This window comes from Equus asinus, chromosome 3, assembly GCF_041296235.1.
Source record: "Equus asinus isolate D_3611 breed Donkey chromosome 3, EquAss-T2T_v2, whole genome shotgun sequence".
In the NCBI taxonomy this organism is placed as follows: domain Eukaryota; kingdom Metazoa; phylum Chordata; class Mammalia; order Perissodactyla; family Equidae; genus Equus; species Equus asinus.
Window position 1 is genome coordinate 131,392,688 of NC_091792.1, and position 19,202 is coordinate 131,411,889.

Here is a 19,202-nt window from a genome sequence, read left to right on the forward strand (position 1 = left end):
CATGGTAAAGATGAGGAAACAGGCCAACGAGGACAGACCCTTTGCCCAAGACCCCCCAGCTGGTCAGGGGCAGCACAGGGAAAGAGCCTGCCGTTTCCTCTTCATCCTCCCTGTCAGGACTGTCAGACAATCTGCTCCTCAGATGGGCACTGGAGAAAAGATATTTTATGTCCCTACCTGGCAATTAAGAATAAAACAATCGTTTGCGGATTTGAACCAGATGGTAGTCAATTTCATTTATTACCAGATCCACAAGAAACTAGAAACAATCACTCAGCCATCTCTTGGAAGTACCGAAGGTATAGTAAGTAATTTGGTTTTTCCCTTAAACATAGAATTGTAAAAGAAAAAAAAAAGAGTTAGCCTGTTGGAGAAACACAAGGCCACACGTAACTTGTGACCACATCCTACCCCTTCTCTAAATGTTTATCTCAGCATTAATCTGACGAGCCTGTGTAGTGGGTTGAATGGTGGTTCCACATCCTAATCCTGGGAGCCTGTGAAAGTTAACTTATTTGGAAAAAGGGTCTTTGTAGACATAATTAAGATCTTGAAATGAGATGACCATCCTGGATTATCTAGGTGGGCCCTCTATCCAATGACAAATAAGTGTAAGAGACACAGAGAGGGGAAGGGAAGAGGCGGCGGCAACGTGACTGTGGAGGCAGAGAAGGGCGTCTGATGCAGCCTCAAGTCAAGGAATGCTGACAGCCCCCAGCAGCTGAAGAGGCCCACACAGCCCTGCCGACACCCTGACTTCAGACCTCTGGCCTCAAGGACTGCAAGGGAAAAATCTGTTGTTTAAATTTGTTACAGCAGCAATGAATACACTCTGATATCTGCCTTTTTACATTATTCTTTTCCTTCTCTCCCTCTCTACTATTCCTGCTCAGATATATAGCTTAGGTTTGTGTCTATGTATACACACACACACACACACACTCACTCACACACACTCTCAAGCCCTTACTACTCCAAATCGTATGAGAAGTAAATGTGGCCTGAAAAACAGTCAGGATGGTAAGTGATTTATAGTGGGGCTTTTCACAAAATATTTTGTTCAAACTGGGAAATTTTCCCAAATTATGAAATGACCAATTTCCTTTTATTACTAAATCATTCCCATTATCTTATCAGCCCTTTATTTTTTTGGAGAAGAACACTGGCTGTGTCACTGGACAGTGCCACATATTCTGATGTTTAAGCAAAAGCTGAGATTTTGTGATTTGAAAACAAAGGGTCATGCAAATTGGAGGCAATGTTTTTGCTAAGAACGACCTGTTATACCCTTCCTCATCTTTGGTTTTGCTTCCACTCCTAACCCAAGACAGAAACCAGGCAGCGGAGTCCACCCAGAGCCTGCAGGCAGAGTTCTGCGTGGACAGGAGGCCATCCTCATCCCCCATCCCCCAATGTCAATACCTTTTTATTTTTACTGACTTTAAAAGCAATATACGTTCACTATTTAAGTGAGGAAAAAAAACTTCTGAAAATGCAAAAAGTGAAAAACCACTCATAACTAGAGTGAACATATTTCACCATTGAAAAGCAGGAAGCTTCTGAAAGCAAAGGGGAGGAAGGCTATTAATTACGTTACTGGGACAAGAGGCGTAAACCAGGGCTATGCCAGGTAAACTGGATACATGGCCATCCTGTCCATTACCCGGATATCTGTGAACACATCGTAGATATTTTTCTACATGAAGACATATAAAAATATACAACTGCACAGAGATCATGCTGTACTTTTTTTTTCATTTAACAACTTAGACGTCTCTTACATAAGTAATACAGATCTACTGCATCATTTTCAAGGAATACGATATGGGGTGGTCACATGGTTGGGTTTTTTTGGTCTGTCTTGTTTTTTGGCTATTAAAGCCACAATAAGCATTCTTCCTCCTGCAGTACATTTTTGACTAATTTCTAGAATAGGTTGCTATCCATGGCATCGCTGGGTCAAAGGTAAGCAGAGTTTACATCTGGTCCATACTGCCAACTGCTCAGGCGTCCTCTTCATGATCCCATTCCTAGAAAAGTACTCTCCAGATTATAAAGTTCTACCTCGATATCTTCAGAGAAATCATTAAAACCCAAACTAAACTTTGAATTATTTAAAATTCCATAGTAGTCTTCCTTCTCCCACGTTGACACCCCAACCTGCCACTCTGATCCACTTTTAACTTGGAGGTTTATAAATCCCTTTATTTCTGTCAGTTAGGAGTCTTGAGGTCATTAAGAGGAGAGACCTCATGACCCACACAGGAACTGTCTTCTCTCTCAGAAGTGACTCAGCCTTTGCCTGAAAGGTCACGGGGGGAGTTCTGATTTAATCTCATCTTAATTCCGAGCTATGAGATATTCTGTGGTCATTTGTTAGGAGTCCTTAAATCTTATGTGCTGAAACCAGCTGAGCTGGATAATTGACAAAGCTCCTTCCACAGTCAGAGATACAACATTCCTGCAGCAGAATGCGATGTTGCAATGTTGGGGGATACACGAGGAAATTCCAGGGTGGCCTCAGCTCACCTCTGCGTATAAACTGTCCAGTCATCTAGCCCCCTTCATTACAGGTTCCAGATGCCCTGAGTATTTCTGTCAGTCCTCCTGTAAAATGCACAACAAAAACCAACATATCCAGGTGCCAGGCTTCTAAGAAGCTCAAATACTCGGAACAGTTGTCACCGACTCATGCAATTTACCCTTTGTGGAAGCAGAGGCACCTGAAGATCATCATCTAGTCAACAGTGAAAAGCAAACTAAGTCTTTTCTCTGCTTTCTTTTTCAAAACAGCAAGCTGGGGCCATTTGGTGCAATGGTAAGCCTCCAGCAACCACGACAGAGGCAAAGAACGTGAGAGCTAGAAGAGAGCTCTGAGAGCTTCTGCTGGGTCCATGCCTCTCCTCCTTCCAGCCAGGAGGCCAGAGCCCAGAAAGGTGAGGGCACCTGCCAGAGGTCACACTGGGAGCTGCTGGACGATTCAGAGCCTGAGTCCTCACCACTCACCACATTTCTGGCCTCTGAGAAGAGCACTGCTGAGGCACGGTTTGATTGCAGGCAGCGCCCTGTGGTGGCCAGAGCTCCAGCAAACTGGGGCGTGCGAGCAGCTCTGTGGCCCTGGGCCCATTACTCAACTGCTCTAAGCCCAGGTTTCCTTAACCACGGAAAGGGGAAGGTCATAATGAGCAACAACCACATCTTGTTACTAAACTTGATGCTGTCAAAACTCAGAGGAAGGTTGAATAATACCTAATGGACTATAGTAGAAAAGGCCGCTTTTACTCTTGCACATAAATAATGCATGTGGAACTTTGTCCCCTGAACAGCTGAGTCAGAAGAAAATGTACAATTTATACATATTTGCAACCCTCATTCCAGACACCTGGTTACTCGTGACTAGCTGGACCAGAACTCAGCAGCACAAGAATTAGACGCAGAAAGCTTCCAGTCCTGCCTGCAGACACTAACCTACGTTTTAAAAGAAATGGTTGTTTTACTTGAACACTAATAATCATCAAAGTTAAACTCTAAAACAGTGTTTCTCAAACTGTCTTTGATGAAGGACCAGTTTTTTCTTTTTCTTTTTACATTTTCCAATCATTGCAGACTGATTCTTTTATAAAATACAATAAAAATGAATCAGTAGAAAAATGAAATGAGAAAAAAAAAGACTGATAAAATACAAGTCCACTTTTTTTTATGAGGATAACTGTCGACTTGCTGAGAAACTTTCTAAATGCTTAGTCTCAAGTTCTGTATTTATCTTGGATCAGTAACACGTCAGACTGGCACACGGCCAGCAGACCACACTAAAGAGAACAGCAAATAGGGGCCAGCCCTGTGGCCAAGTGGTTAAAGTTCTGCACGCTCCACTTCAGTGGCCCACAGTTTGCAGGTTCGGATCCTAGGCGTGGACCTACTCCACTCATCAGTCATGCTGTGGAGGCATCCCACATACAAAGTAGAGGAAGACTGGCACAGATGTTAGCTCAGGGCTAATCTTCCTCACAAAAAAAAAAAAAAAAAAATTGCAGCAGCAACTACTGCCCCGTCTCCAAGGCCTTTCAGTACAGCAGACACTGGCAGTGTGCTCCTAGCTATCAGCTCATTTACTCACAACACCTACTGTCATCACTCACATCCTACCCAGGTGGAAAGTGAGGCTCAGAGATGTTAAGCCATTTGCCTCAGTTCACACTGCAAAGTAACTGGTAGAGCTGGGATTCAAACCCAGGACTGCCTGTCTGAAGTCTGTGCCCCACATTCTATGACATCTCCCACAAGTGCCAGAGAGAAGCCAGGCAATTAGTTTTCGGTTTACTATTTAACTCAAAGTATATCATCCTATCATTACCCAGTCTGAAGGCAACTAACCCCTTAGGTTGTCCTCTATTTTCTTCCTGTTCCCTGGTCTTCCGGGCATTTGAATTAATTTAATTAAGAGGAATCATGAAAGGTGATGAAACGTCAATTAACTAACACAGCTGGAAACAGATTAGGTGAAGACATGATAAACAGGAGAGAGACGGCCACTCAAATGGGACTGGAAGTTGTTTTATTGCCCACTTCTCCACAGTCACCAGTGAGGAGTGAGGTTGGCTGGCCCGACTCCCAGCAAAGCTTACCTTGCCCAACTGCCGAATGCACTTTTTCCATGTCAAACTTAATTTTTGATCTTCCTGGAGTGCTGAGCATCTTTTCCCACACAGTAGTTACTTCTTTAAGGCAAGGAGTGATTTCTTCATAATCAAGCTTTAGGCGCTTGTTCAGCAAATCATTTTCAGAAGCTGGAACAGACCAGTGAAGATCACGTTAGTGCACACGACAGCTACATGTCCTCTATTTCACAATGTGGCTGCCTGCCCATCCACTCTCCTGAAATGTCGAGCAGTTACAGCAGGATTAACGGGTCCAAGTTAAAGTCACTGTTCCTGCCCCATCCCATTTCCCTATTTTGGAAAAAGCTAAACACCTAGGATGTATCCTTGATTTCTCTTACCCCTTTACCCCCAATGGGTCCCGTTGGCTCTACTGCTAAAACTCATCCCACACCTGTCCAATTCTCTCCTCCATGTCCATGCTATTAAAGCATAAACATCTCAAGGGCAAGACGTGCATGCTAAAATTCCCGGCACCTGGCATGGTTAGAGCTCAACAAAATTTCTCCATCTAAACTGGGAGAGCCTCTCCAAGGACAGTTCCTTCTTATTTACAGCCAAACCTCCTTCAGGTAGCTTCTACCATTAGTCATGTTTCTGCTTCCTGGAGCTGAACAGAATAAATTTACCCTTTCAGACAACATCTCCTCAAATACATGAGGATAGCTATGTTTCCCACCAATCTCATCCAGCCTAAAGCTGCATTAAGAAGAATTATATTGGGGCTGGCCCAGTGGCGCAGTGGTTAAGTTCACACGTTTCGCTTCGGCAGCCCGGGGTTCAACAGTTCGGATCCTGGGTGTGGATATGGCACTGCTTGGCATGCCATGCTGTGGTAGGCATCCCACGTATACAGTAGAGGAAGATGGGCATGGATGTTAGCTCACGGTCAGTCTTCCTCAGCAAAAAGAGGAGGATTGGCAGTAGTTAGCTCAGGGCTAATCCTCCTCAAAAAAAAAAAGAAAAAGAAAAAAAGAAGAATTATATCTAAATTACCAAAATGGGAGGAAAATCAGTTAAGGCAAATTTTAAACTGACCGTTCTAAGGATTAAAACCGCAACCTCATGCCCACCTAAAAACACTAAATCCTATTTATACACAGTGGTAATATCGTCAGCCCCAAAGTCCATTCTGCATCACATCTCAGCTCCAGACTGTGTGTTTGTTACAGAGCAGGTAGGGTACACAGCTAAGTATAAGCCAATACACACACTTCTGCAGAGCCAGATATTATGATGATAATAATAATAAATACTTACTAAATGTCTTAAGTACTTCATATTTAGTAACTTTTCATCTTAACGATGCTCTGAGACGTGGTTTTCGATGAGAACGTTGAGGCACGAGGGGGTGGGGGCTGAGTCACCCCCACCCCCAAGGTACCAGAGCAGGCCTGGCCCCTCGCCCTTCTCCTTGCACCGCAGAGCTTGCTGTTATTAACTACACATTTTTTTCTGGGACTAGGCATATATCAATCAGGGGCCTTGAATGTTTGATAGAATCCAGTGGGGTTACTGGGCCCAGAGTTTTCCTTGTGTAAAAGATTTTCAATCCAGATCTGATCTCTTTAACAGATACAGGGCCATTCCGATCTTTTTCTTCTCATTTCAGTTTTGATAAATCACATCTTTCAGGAAGTTTGCCCATTTCATCTGAGTAAAGTTTACTGGCACACAGAGCTGTCCTTAGTCCTACAGACATTGATAAGTCAGGGCACACAAACTCCCAAGTCTGCTCTCCATACGCACCCCACGGGAACACATCCTCTCCCTCCGCCCGCCTCCCCATTTTATTCAGGAGGAGACAGAGGCCTCACAGGTTCATTATTTTGCCCACGGCCACAGAATTAGCAAGTGCTGAAGGCAGGATGTGAAGCCGTCAGGCTTAACACCACTATCTGTGTGCACCCCAGTTCCTATTATTTTTTAAATGGGAATTACAGCTACTTCATTGATTTGCTCTTGTGAGGATTAAAGGAGATGAAACATACTAAGCTTCTACACAATGTCTGCTCATTAGCAAGTGCTCCACAAATTATCAAAGACATAAAGACGGAAGGTACAAAACGTTGTTTACAAACTAAGTGCTGATCACGTGAAATAAAATTTTTTCTTTTTCCATGTTAGAAATGGAGCAGATGCTAACTCAGTTGATCTGGCTAATGCTACCAGGATGGTAAGATCTTATTCATCTGATGCATGGACTCTGAAGTGAAGTGACTCAATTACTCCCCTCAAGGACAAATGCATCAAAAGACAGCACTGGAAAGGCCTGCGGAGACCCCTTGTCCAGCCTCTCATTTCATGGACATGGAAACGGAAGGTGAGGAGGATCCGGAGACCCGCCCAAAGTTATTTACTAGCGAGAGGGGCAGCCAAGGGACCCCAGGCCTAGAGCTGCCTCCCTCTCATCTTTTGTGACTTTTCATCTACCGTCTTTATTCTTTTCCTTCTTACTTGGAAGAATACATTTTCAAGGTCCCGCTAAACAATTCAACAATTCTCTACATCTGTGGAGTTCAAATTTTTTAAAAATGTCAACCCTAGATTTTTTTGGCTATGAGAAAAGACAGCAGATGTCATTAGAGTTGCGCTAATCCCTGTGGCAAATCGGGTTCAGGACTGGCCTTGCTGAACGGTGACTGCAAACAGCCCTGTGCTCTCGGTGCAATGGACACTTCTCTGGCAGTGAATTCTGCTGTGAGCAAGGCTGGCTACACTAAAGGGCCCAGCAAGCAACATGAAGAACCTGCTCTGAAAGTCAACAAAACAGAAATATCTGGCCAGAAGCAGCAGCTGGAAAGGCTTAAGTCATGTATTTCACTGTTGGCCCAAGCAACACCCCGCTGTTTCGGTATCCTGACAACACTGCTGCCGAAAAATCAGTGGCCTCCAAAATGCCTTATCATTCAAAGCAGATGGCGCAAGCCAGCGACAAACATCAAGGCTCCAAGGCAAGAACTTCAGGTACGAGACCAAACTGTTTAAACTATTAAATAACGGTCTACAAACCCAGGTTTGTGAGTTTCTGGGGCTAGAGGGAAACCAGGACTAAATGAGATCAAATGTGACTTTGCAAGAGTCATCCAAACATTTATGACCATTTAACATTGACATGTGCTAACTTGGGACTTTGGACTAATGATGTTCAGGTCTGATATATGGCCACTGCATACAGGGGCTGCTGGTGCTCCGTTAGCAACTGGCGTCACAGACAAAATGCTCTTCCAACTGCCACCAACACTTGAAAGCTTAGAAAGGGAAGGCTAAGAGGCTAGGAGCGTCAGTAACTAAACGACCCCCAAAATTGTAGAGATTTTAGAAAAACTACACTCAATATCTAATTTTTTTACAACCAAGATGTCGTATTTGTTTAACAAGGGAATACCCTTTTCTAAATCAGAATACTTTCAACTACAGTTCAAAATTTCATGTATTATCACATCATTATGCAGAAGTACTATCTGTAACATTTTAATTTTAGGTAAACAGGAAACGCTGAATTATATGAGTAAGTCCAATAAGCCATAACATGCTGACCAAAAACCATGGTTGTACTGAATCATAGCCCGCTGTCCTGCATTAGGCTGTCTCGTCTTCTTTTATAACAGGGGGAAGTGGCCCTGCAGGGGTACAGCAGAGGACTGCTGACTTGGGAGACAGGTGATGCATTTTAGTCCCCAAACCACCAAAACTTAGCTGTTTAACTTTGGGAAAATCACAGTTCAGCTTCCAACTCTGTACAATGGAGTGTGATACATTTAGATGACGTGGTTTGGTTCTTTCTTAGAAGCAACACTTCCAGAACTGTGATAAATATTTGGTCCATATATTTAAAAGCCAGGAAATAGGCTTAACCATAGGAAGAACCTCCTCATACATGTTTCTCTAAGTCCCTTCCCAAAGAGCAAGTCAGCCTGAACCCTTGATCAATTTCAAGAGCCAATCCCAGTTGCCATTTAACCTTTCTTTAAAAAGCAATTGAAGAAAAAATATGCAATGGTGTGACCATCTTTCTAGTGCACAGTACATTCTATGGTTAGTTTTTGTCAAATCTTACTTCTGTATTTAATGGGAAAGTTCTGCCCCTCATCCCATCCCAACAAAACTTACTAAATATTTTTAGGCAATTCTTGATGAGGCTCTTATTGATGACTATTTTTCTCAGTAATATAGGAACTGTATACACTGATACAATGCTTTTTATGCTATATTTAGCAAATTAATTGTGCTTTCAACATAAATGTAAACATACGTTCAACTTTATAGAGCTAAGAAGAGAAATTAATTCAAACCGTAAAATTGAAAGACCACACAGAACTGAGCACTGCCAGATGAAGTGAGAAAGCAGCAGAAAGATGCTGTCAAGGGCCAGTGCACTTAATGCCACACCTGGCAAGGTGTTCCAGGCAACCTTAGGAAACTCTACCTTGCTCATTCTGTCTAGTCATTTACATAGCTTTACAAAAGCTTTGCTTTGATCAGCATACTGATCTCGTCTCATTAATTACAGTCATGATTCCTTCCAATATTCCCAAGAAGCCAGCCAGCATGATTCCTATTTTACAGCTACACCCTGATTTTCTGTGGCTGTCATTCACAAGAAGATTGGCCAGCACAAACCTGATGGTCATTAAGGTTTATGACCTACATGATGGACATAACTGCCTTTTTGCTTTTCAACAAAAATCCCCACATACACGTGAATCTAAGTGCCGTGCTCCAAAGCTGTCAATTAGCTGATGGCATGCTGAGTGATGCCATCACTATCAAACCTCTTTTAGACATCCACTTTTAGAATTACCTTCAAGAACATAAGAAAACAGCAGGAAAACAGCTGGAAGAAAACTTGGCATTCTCTGCAATGAATTCCCCTCACTCTGGCATCCCCTTTCCAGGGCACAGTGATGGCATGGTCCATTTCTCTCAGCTTCAGTACTATGTACTGGAAAGCTCACTACATCCATAAGCAGCCTGTTCCAACTGTTGGACTACTTTCATATCAAAAGGTCTTATTACTCTATATTTCATTTGTTTTTGGTCAAAGATGACATACTTATCTGGACTATGAATCTCATTCATCAGATTTGGTGTCTTAATGACTTTCAGTCCTATACAAACATCAAAATCATTATTAGAAGATGAAGATTTGCAATGAAGGAGGAAATTCAGTGAAAGGTACTCTAATTCCAAAATTGCTTTGGGCAGTGGTGGCATGACTGAACTACTTGTTCAGCTTCCCTTTGAAAGAGTATGTTCAGAATTCCCCATCAAAATTCTCATTATTTTATACAGGTAGCTCTCTACACTCCAAGACCCACGCTCTTTCCATTATACCACCCCGGTGCAAAAACTTAGCTTCTTACCTACTTTGAAAATAATATTTATTAGTTCAAGTCACAGTATGGAAACAGGAAATGAACAAAATCTAAACTTTCAAAGTTCATGTCTTATTTTGATACTGACACAACCCTGGGCAAGTTACTTGGCTTCTCTGAGTCTCAGTTTCCTCTTCAGGCTAATACCTGCCTTCTGGAGTTGTGGTCAGGACTAAATTAGCCTGCCTATGTAAAACCTTGATATCAGTGCAGGTTACGCTCAGCAAATGCTGAAGGTTAGCCCCCTGTCTTTCAGGTTACCTGCAACTCATTAAAAATGCACAGAGTGGGGTTATGAACTTTAATGATTTAGGTAGGATCAGTTCATACCTAATACCCAGGCATAGACTAGGGCTGAGGAGAAAGTAGAGAGAAACCAACCAAAAAAAAAAAAAAAAAACGCAAACCCAAACGCTTTTCAGAAGGTTAAAGCTTAAATTTGAAGGTTGGTCTCTCAGAAGTTATAGACATTATGCTAAAAATGACCATATAGGAATAATTAAATATAGTTGATGAGATTATCATTAAATCTCCAGAAAGTAAATAGTGTTAACTTTACTTTGACAAAGTAAACAGATACTTTATATATATACACACACACAGAGTATTTTGTTTTTTTTAAGACAGTATGCTTATGTCTGACGTGATACACTTCAGACCCAAGGTGAACAAAGATCAGGCCTGTTGAATTTCACAAATGGCAAACCAACCTTGCAGCTTCTGATTCTCCTTCTCCATTCTGAGCAGCAGTATCTGTTGTAGAATAGCCTTCTGCCACAGTTCTCGGAGCTCGCGAGATGTCCTTTTCTTTTCCTCTGGTACTGGGCCAAAGGGTCCATCTTCACAAACCGGCTCTAACGGAGATCGCGGCGGAAGCTCTCCCAGCTCTGAATAATCTGGAGAGGGAAAAGGACATTTCAGAATGGTCATTTTTCAATAAAAATTTATATTTAAACACAGTGCCAAATCGGAAAATTCCGCTCATTCAGATTTACATAATGACATCACCCAAGTGTAAAATTCATGTTTCAATATGTACTGCAGCAAACTATGGCTGAGCCACAAACATAAACAAATTATACATCAAATAGTGAGCGAAAGTTGTAGCAGCTGAAGAAATGTTCAAGGATACCTACTTTTTAAGGTGTAATATTTTTATCTTCCCCTGAGTTAAGGACTACATTATTGATGATAATAGCAGACATTCATGTAGTGCCCACTATGTACCAGACTATTCTGAGGGCTTTGTACAATAATTTAACATTCAACCACCCTGAGACGTAAATATAACTATTCAGGTTTAAAGAAAAGCAAACCGAAGCACAGGAAGTTTAAGTAACTTGCCCAAAGACACACACCAAGGAAGTAGCAGAGCCAGGATTAGAACCCAAAGTCTGCCTTTCATGCGCATTTTTAACCACTGTGTCATAGAGCTAGGTATTTTGAAAGAAGATTAAAAGATGTTTCACAGCCAATAATAACAGTGACCAATAACAGACCCTCCCCCACGTGCTGGGCACTGTGCCAGGTGTTTTATACAGACAGACTCATTTAATCCTGACAACTCCAGAAGGCAAGTATTAGCCTAAAGAGGAAACTAAGGCTCAGAGAAGCCAAGTAACTTGTCCAGAGTCACACAGTGAATAAGCAGGTGCATTGGGATCCCAATCTAGGTCTGCCTAAGTTGGAAGCCCATGCTTTCTGCTAGATACCCCTACAATTCAAATGTTTCCTATGTCATTGATTTTCATATTTCTACTTAGGAGCTGAAATCTTTTTACGTTCCATGAATGTGTACCTTTCTCAACTGCAGACACTACATTGCTGGCACAGTGTTGTTATAACTCACAAATATCTTACAGACAGGCACAGAGAATGTTCCCGTACAAGTGGACCTCAGCTGATGCAATGCGTCCTTGAGAGCTTCTGCCTAAACTAAACTTAAATAAAACCATGGTCTTAGCACATGCCATGAAAAGCCCTTCACAGGCGACTTGAGTCATACAACCACCCGTAATACAACATACAATCTCTTCCAGTGGACAGCTCCAACACAATTCCACATGAGGAGTAACTTCTAGAACAGTCATTACCACTGACTGCTCCTTATCTTTATCTAAAGGTGGGTTTGTTTTCCTGCTATGAGATCTATGAAATCAAACACAAGCTACAAAATCTTTAATTTCCTAAAGCAACTTGTCCATCTAATTCCTCTTAAATCAATAGATTAAAATTTTTTTGATAAGCATTAAGAATGCTTCATGATCTCTGTAAGCATTTGAAGCTTATGACATTTCTATATATGCTTATTTCATTATGATCCTATTGAACAAATGAATACATTAAAATTCTACTTCTTTTGGAGGTAAGAAACAACAGTTTATGCACGTTACAGGAGGATGCTCATGTGGAATGGTGAATATTAAAGCAGGAATTAAAACTGTCTATATGGTAGGATCTCAATTTTATAAAGATTGTAAGAGGCAGTATAGCTTAGCGATTAATAGGGCAGGCTCTGGAGCTAGGCTGCCTGGGTTTTAATCAGACTCTGCAATTATTGATGCCGTGATCCTCAGCAAGTTGCTCGATCTCTCCTGCGCTTCAGCTTTCCAATCTGTAAGCAGGAAGAACAGCACCTCCCTCACAGTGGTGTTACAGGGATGGAGTTAATACATATGACATAAACCACCTAAAATAGGGTCTAACACATAAGAATATAGTGAATATTAGCTCTTATTGTTTGCTATCACATATTCATTAAGGGCACAGAAAAAAATACTGGATGGAAGCATCAAAATTTATCCACTCAATCACAGGCTCTAAGAAGGCTAGATAAAGCCACCACGTCAATGAGGGTTTGTCCAGCACAAGCACAGCTGCTGATCCCAGCAGGTGCCTAACAAATAACTGCCGAAGGAAGGAAGAGAGAGTAGGTGCTGGTTTTTGGAGTGCTTATCCTTCTCTGTATTTCCTGTATTTTGTAAATTTGTGACAATAAATATTTTTATAACAAAAGTTTTTTTTAGGGGTCGGCCACATGGCATAGTGGTTAAGTTCAGTGCACTCCACTTCAGCAGCCTGGGTTTGGATCCCAGGTGTGGACCTACACCACTCATCAGCCATGCTGTGGAGGCAACCCACATACAAAACAGAGGACTACTGGCACGGATGTCAGCTCAGGGCAAATCTTCCTCAGGAAAAAAAACACTTAAATAATGCAAATCTATTCTGATTTAAATCAAAGATTGAAAAATGTTCTCGTGCAAAACAGAAGACAAACCGAATCCCCCAAAACCTGTATACTTAGGATTAGTCATTACTGAATATGATATTTTAATCTTTTTTCAAAAGCAATTTTAGGATTATTATTCACTCTTATTCTGCAGGCCGAAGTCTTCCACGTGAGCCCTTTTTTTTTTTTTTTTTTTTTTTTTAACACCTCGGCTGTTGAAACCCTGCTGGCCACTGCACCTATGATTCAAGTTCTGCTTTATCTCTTATTGGAAGTATTTACACTCCCTCTGGTTCACATTCTTGTGAGATGCCCTGGCTCACGTGGCAGGCCTCAGAGCAGTACCTGGAACAACACTTCAGTGGCCTTTCCTGTGTTTATCAAAAGAACCCAGGACGCAACCCATCAACAGAACATCAAGTGGAGTTAATCCAGAAATTGTCTCTCATTCTTAAGCCCTACTAAGACGACAAGGGCTCACCTCACCTAGCATCCTTCCTCTAACCTCGTCCCTCCTGTCAACCACCGCCTTTCTTCTCCCAAGTGCCCTGAAAATTCTACTACATTGCTTTCAAATTCTGAAACGTAATGAACAGAGCAGGTGTCACTCAGGCCAGGCTGACAGAACATGTCTAGGAGTTTGGGCTGGTTGGTCCCTAGATCCACTTCTTCTCTGTCCATTGGGTTGCTGACGAGGACCAGAGGATATAGAAGCTTACAAAGCTCCAGTTTCTGCTATTTTCTCATTCGGGGAAATTAGATCTACAAAGAATACAAGCACATTGTTTGGTGATGATGACTGTGAGGTTTAAGACAGAAATTGCCCCCTTAACGTCTCTACTTTTGCCCTTTTTCTCATTATCACCACGCAGTGCACTGAGCTTTTACCATGTGATGAGTCCCCAACACAAATAAGCTTGTCTGAGTCTCCTGACCACCTCATGAGATAGGTGATATTATCCCCATTTTACAGCCAAAATAACTACGGTGCGGTGAGGTTTTTTAAGTTGGCCAAGGTCACACAGCTAGTAAGAGTGAGAGGTACAATTTGAACCAAGGTGTATTTTCCTCCAAAGTAAACAATGCTTATCCCACCCTTCTGTAACTTCTAGAAGCAGGAGCATCTCTTGGGTATCTTGCTGACTCAGTAGGTCTGAGGGGAGCCTGAGAGAGTCTGCATTTCTCTCAGGCTCCCAGGTGAGGCCACCACTGCTGGTTCTAAAGCATACTTCAAACAGTGGGGCTCCATGCTCCACTTCTACTTCTCGTTTCTTCACACAACCCTATGTACTCATCGTGTCAGTTCTTCGTTTTCCTTTCTGTCACCGTCAGAACACAGTTCAAGTGCTGTTGTCGTCAGCTGCCTGAATTTAGGTCTTCACTCATGGCCACAGCCTCTCCTGATCTTGGTCAGGTACCAAGGCCAAGTCAGGAACACAAACGGTTACAAGCATGAGTATTAATTACACCTCTGAATTACTTAAATAAAAGCTAATCCACTGCAAAGGTCAGCAAATAAACCCAACAGTTTACAGCAGGGTTTCTCTACCTCAGCACGACTGACACTTGGGGCTAGAGAATTCTCTGTCATGGGGACTGTTCTTCGCTTTGTGGAACGTTTAGCAGCATCCCTGGGCACTACCCACTAGATGACAATAATCTCTACCGCCTCCAAGAGTGGAGCAACACTACCCAGACAGTGCTAAACGTCCCCTGAGGGGAAGGGGAACAAGATCACCTCCAGTGAGAAGCCAATTCAGAGTGAGAAACTCATCACTTCTTCTCTTCTAAACCTTGGAAAGGAGTAAAAACATATCTCCTTCACCCAAATTTATTTTATGTGGTAACAATTGCTGATGTTATAGTTAGTTAACAATTTTCTTAAAAATACAGTCTTCTGTTCACATTAACAGTAACCCAGTTACAAAGTAGTTTAGTAACTTACAAAACGGAGATAGTTAAAATATTTGTTTGTTCTAAATTTAGCCTGGCTAAATGAGTCCAACTGGGCTGTTTTCTTATCAATGCAAAAAGATTCAGATCTGGGACAAGGCTGCGGCCTTGTAACCAGTCCTCTTAGTGTTGCACACACATGCACGTGTGTGTTTGGGGTGCAGTCTTGTGAGATATGGACTCACGTACACAGGGGGTTGAGTGGAGGGGCAGGGAATGGATGATGGCATGAAAACATCAGACAACTGTCAGCTGAGAATCCTGTTCTAATAATAAATATGTGCATTAGGCTAACCTGCATGATTCCTGAGCCACTTACACCAGCATTACTGAGTCCCTCATATGTACCTGGATAGGATGTGCCAGGTGCTCTGAGACAGTCTACTCTGACGTGTCTAATACTCTCCAGAACAACACCAGGGATCCGGCTCTTTTCCTCGACTTACACTCTCGCTGAGAGATGCTGCACAGAGGCTGACGTGGAAGAGCACCGCTCAGTCCAGCAGAGGCTGCGCAGGGGGCTGGGGGCCACTCCGCCCCCACGCCAGCTTGGTAGGTCCCTCTTTGCAAATCTTTGTAAACATACCCGCCTTTGGGGGTCCAGTCCCTCAGTGCAAAATGTGAGAAAGGATATTCACCTCCGACTGCCCAACTGTGGAGACCACAGGCACTGACAGACGTTTATAAAGTCTGCAGAGGCACAAAACCAAAGGGCTGCCATGACATGTCAGTCTAGGATTTGATTTTACTACTCTGACATCTCCTGTAATGACAGGATGCAGAATGCTTAAATTATTTAGACCTTCAGAAACAAGAGCTGTCCATGGGTTCTAAGAATTCTAAAGCCAGCCATAATTCAGGGGCCCTAAGAGACAATTGCCTCCATTTCGATCACTGCTGTGACATTCTCAAGAGTCATAAATATGATCTATGCTGGTGTGTCAATATTTTAGATGCCAAATTGTTCACCAGCACCTCCGTGTTGCTCCACACCTTTCTCTGCACACAGACGTGTGGGGAAGAACATGACATTGCCCCGTCGGTATGAACATAATCAATCCTGTGCCAGGGCAGGAGGAAAAGGAGCATGCTTATGGCCTCATACCAGTGCAGCATCTGGCTCCATAAAGTACAGAATACAGGGCTCCCTTCCCGTATTTTCCCAAGACACTGATATTGAGTCCTGAACTGCAGCTCCCCTCCCCTTACAGACAGGACATTAACTCACGTGTCAAGTGCCCCGTAAGAAAGAGGAGTGCCAGGAAGAAAATGAAGAGACAGACCCTTGTTCTCCAATATTCTGGCTTTTTCTGTTATCCCACAAGAGAGCACTCTATAACTCTCTCCATCCTTCTTGAAAATCCTGATCTCCCATGCCAAAAGAAAAAAAAAGTTTCAAATTCCAGTTATTCTGAAAGCTCTAACTACATGAATAGATTTTGGAAAAGAGTTAAAACTGAGCGTTACATCTCTGGAGAAAAGTTAACAACACTGGGGATTAACATCTGCAGCATCTGTTGTTACCAACAGCTGAAGAAAATTTCCCCAAAAAACAAAGCAAAACAGCCGTGCAGACTTAAGAAAGGAACAGGCAGTCCTCTGCGATGCTGTCAAACTGTTTACAAAGCACGAGCGATGTTACCTCCACTCAAGCACAAGGTGGATGCCAGGAGGGCCGGTCTCCGGGTTCCCCGCCCGACCCTGCGCCTGGGAAACTGCAGAGGCACATGCAACAGTCACTAAGCAAATGAACTCATTCACTGAGACTGTTCTAAACCCTACCAGGACTTCGTCAGACATTTTATGGAAAATAATCCAAAAAACCCTCATTATTTGCTACAGTTGTATTATAGGATGGTCCAGCCATAGGAAAATAGAACTTCCTAAAAATAACATTCATTTGGTAATGTTTTATTATTAACATTTTCAAGTTTTTGCCACAGGCTGCTAGAAGTCCAGATATGAATTATGACACAGTCCCTCAAATTTTGACAGGGTGATTGAGAGAAGTACATGACTGCTGAGAAACACAAAGAAAGTGTTCTAGAAGTTCAGCAAAAAAGATGAGTCTCTCTTGTATCAGGTCAAGAGCATGGGCCCTGGAGCCAGAAGTCTGGGATGAAATGGTAGCTCCACCACTGACCCAGTGACTTCACCTCAGACAGGCTGTCTCATCTCTGTAGAACCTCTTCCTCACCTGCACAGTTTGCATGACAGAGCCTATCTCATAGGATGAGTGAGAGCGTTCAACAGGTAAGCGTGTGGGAAGACACCAAGCCAGGCACACAACAAGCATTCAATCAAATATCTACCATCATTCTTCTTATCATCAACAGGAACAGATTGTTGGAAGTGGTGGAGGTTCCTGAAGGACAAGTAAAATGCAGACAGGTGGAAAGGATGGAAGCCATTTCCGGTAAATGGAGCAGCATAAACAAGGTGTACAGGTGACTGTCAATCATCCAATGACCCATTCTGGCTCTAGACCAGATGGTGTGCACACAGAAACAGAAGACAAGAATGGCTGAGTCTAGATTACAAAAGTGTTGAATGCCTGGTTAATTTATGTATTAACTGGTAAGGAACTTGGAATCATAGAAGATTTGGGGTTTTCAGTTTTTTAAAGGAAATTTTATTTCATTTATGCATTCTTTAGCACTGGAAAGATTTCCTGGCCATCGGGGAATGCACAGCTTAGTGGATCAGACAAACCAAAAGGCTATTATAAAACAATGTGAAAAAGTGCTCAGGAAAAAAACCAAGACGACAGAATAGTGAGCCCAACTCTGCCTGAGGTGGGATGCAGTGGGAGGCAAGGATATGTGGTGGGTGGGCAGGCATACAAATTTTTTTAAAAAGCAGCAGGCAAGATATGCAGAAACTAGAAACAGAACCAAGAGCCCTGCAGATCTTATTCCTACACCCTCCCAAATTAGCCACTTAGGGTGAGTTTCCAAGGTTCTATGAAGACGACTTCGAGAGGAGGAAGCCAAGAGCCCAGACTTAGCCTGGCTAGGGGTTGTACCGACAGCTCAAAGGAGAAGCAGTAAAGATGGCCTTGCGGTGGGAAGCTCAGGGAAGCGAATCAGGAAGAGGCACAGAGACCAGGACTGAAGGAAGGTGGGCAGCAGGCGCTCCCGGAGAGCTCTGGTCAGCCAACAAGGCCCCTGGCTTCCTCCCTTCTGGGCCACTCTGCTGTGAGAGCAGAGGCACAAAGCACCATGAGCTCTGTTCTTGCCCAGCAGTGGGGAGGTAGTGGCTATACAAGTCAAGGTCTACACAAGCTTGAAAAGAACAAAGAAAACACTGCAGATGAACGAATTTTTATTTAATGCACGGAAGAACATTGTACTTTTGGAGAGGGCTGAAGGTCAGGGCTCTTGTTTCTTGATTAAAGACAAATTCAGCCTCAGTGGGAATATAAAATGCTGATCTTTGTCACACTTTGCTCTCTCATATTACCACTTTATAACACTGGACTTGAAATTGTGGTTCTTGCAATTTTATGGGACACCATGGGGTGGAAAAGCACCACCACAAAAGGCCCTTGGGTCAGTGCCATTAGGATGCGTGTGTGAGGGGGGTGTCCGGGGAACTGGGCCTGGCTCCCCCCATGCCCTCTCCCAGCCCCAGGACTTCCCACCAGCAGCTGCTGCATGACGACTGCCTTAGCCAGCCCTTGTACACACTCCTTCCTTCTTCTGGATTGTGGGGGAAACCACTAGCGCGCGCGTGCACACACACACACACAAAACTCAGGGCTGAAAGGGGCACTAGAAGATGATTTAGCTCCACCCCCTCCCCTCCCAGATGGGGAAACAGGCTCAAAGAGGCACAAAGTCATATTTTTGAGCACTTACAACGTGCCAGGCAGTGTGCTTTACAATTACCCACCGATCTCATCCCCACAATCATCTGATAAGTGAGGACTGTTTCTATCCCTCAATGGCAAGGTCTGGGCCACAGAGCTAACTGGTTGTG

The 19,202-nt window shown here is 43.1% G+C and overlaps 1 protein-coding gene across 11 annotated transcripts in view; it reads right to left on the bottom strand.

The window, feature by feature from the left end:
• TBC1D1 (TBC1 domain family member 1) overlaps positions 1–19,202 on the bottom strand; it is a 217,851-nt gene that overhangs the window by 35,130 nt on the left and 163,519 nt on the right. For all 11 annotated transcript variants that reach the window (XM_044767680.2, XM_070506046.1, XM_044767681.2 and 8 more), the window contains 2 exons: positions 10,747–10,932; positions 4,626–4,787 (listed from right to left, as the gene is read on the bottom strand). In XM_044767680.2, coding sequence (XP_044623615.2) covers positions 4,626–4,787; positions 10,747–10,932 — 348 coding nt within the window. The remainder of the gene's footprint in view (positions 1–4,625; positions 4,788–10,746; positions 10,933–19,202) is intronic.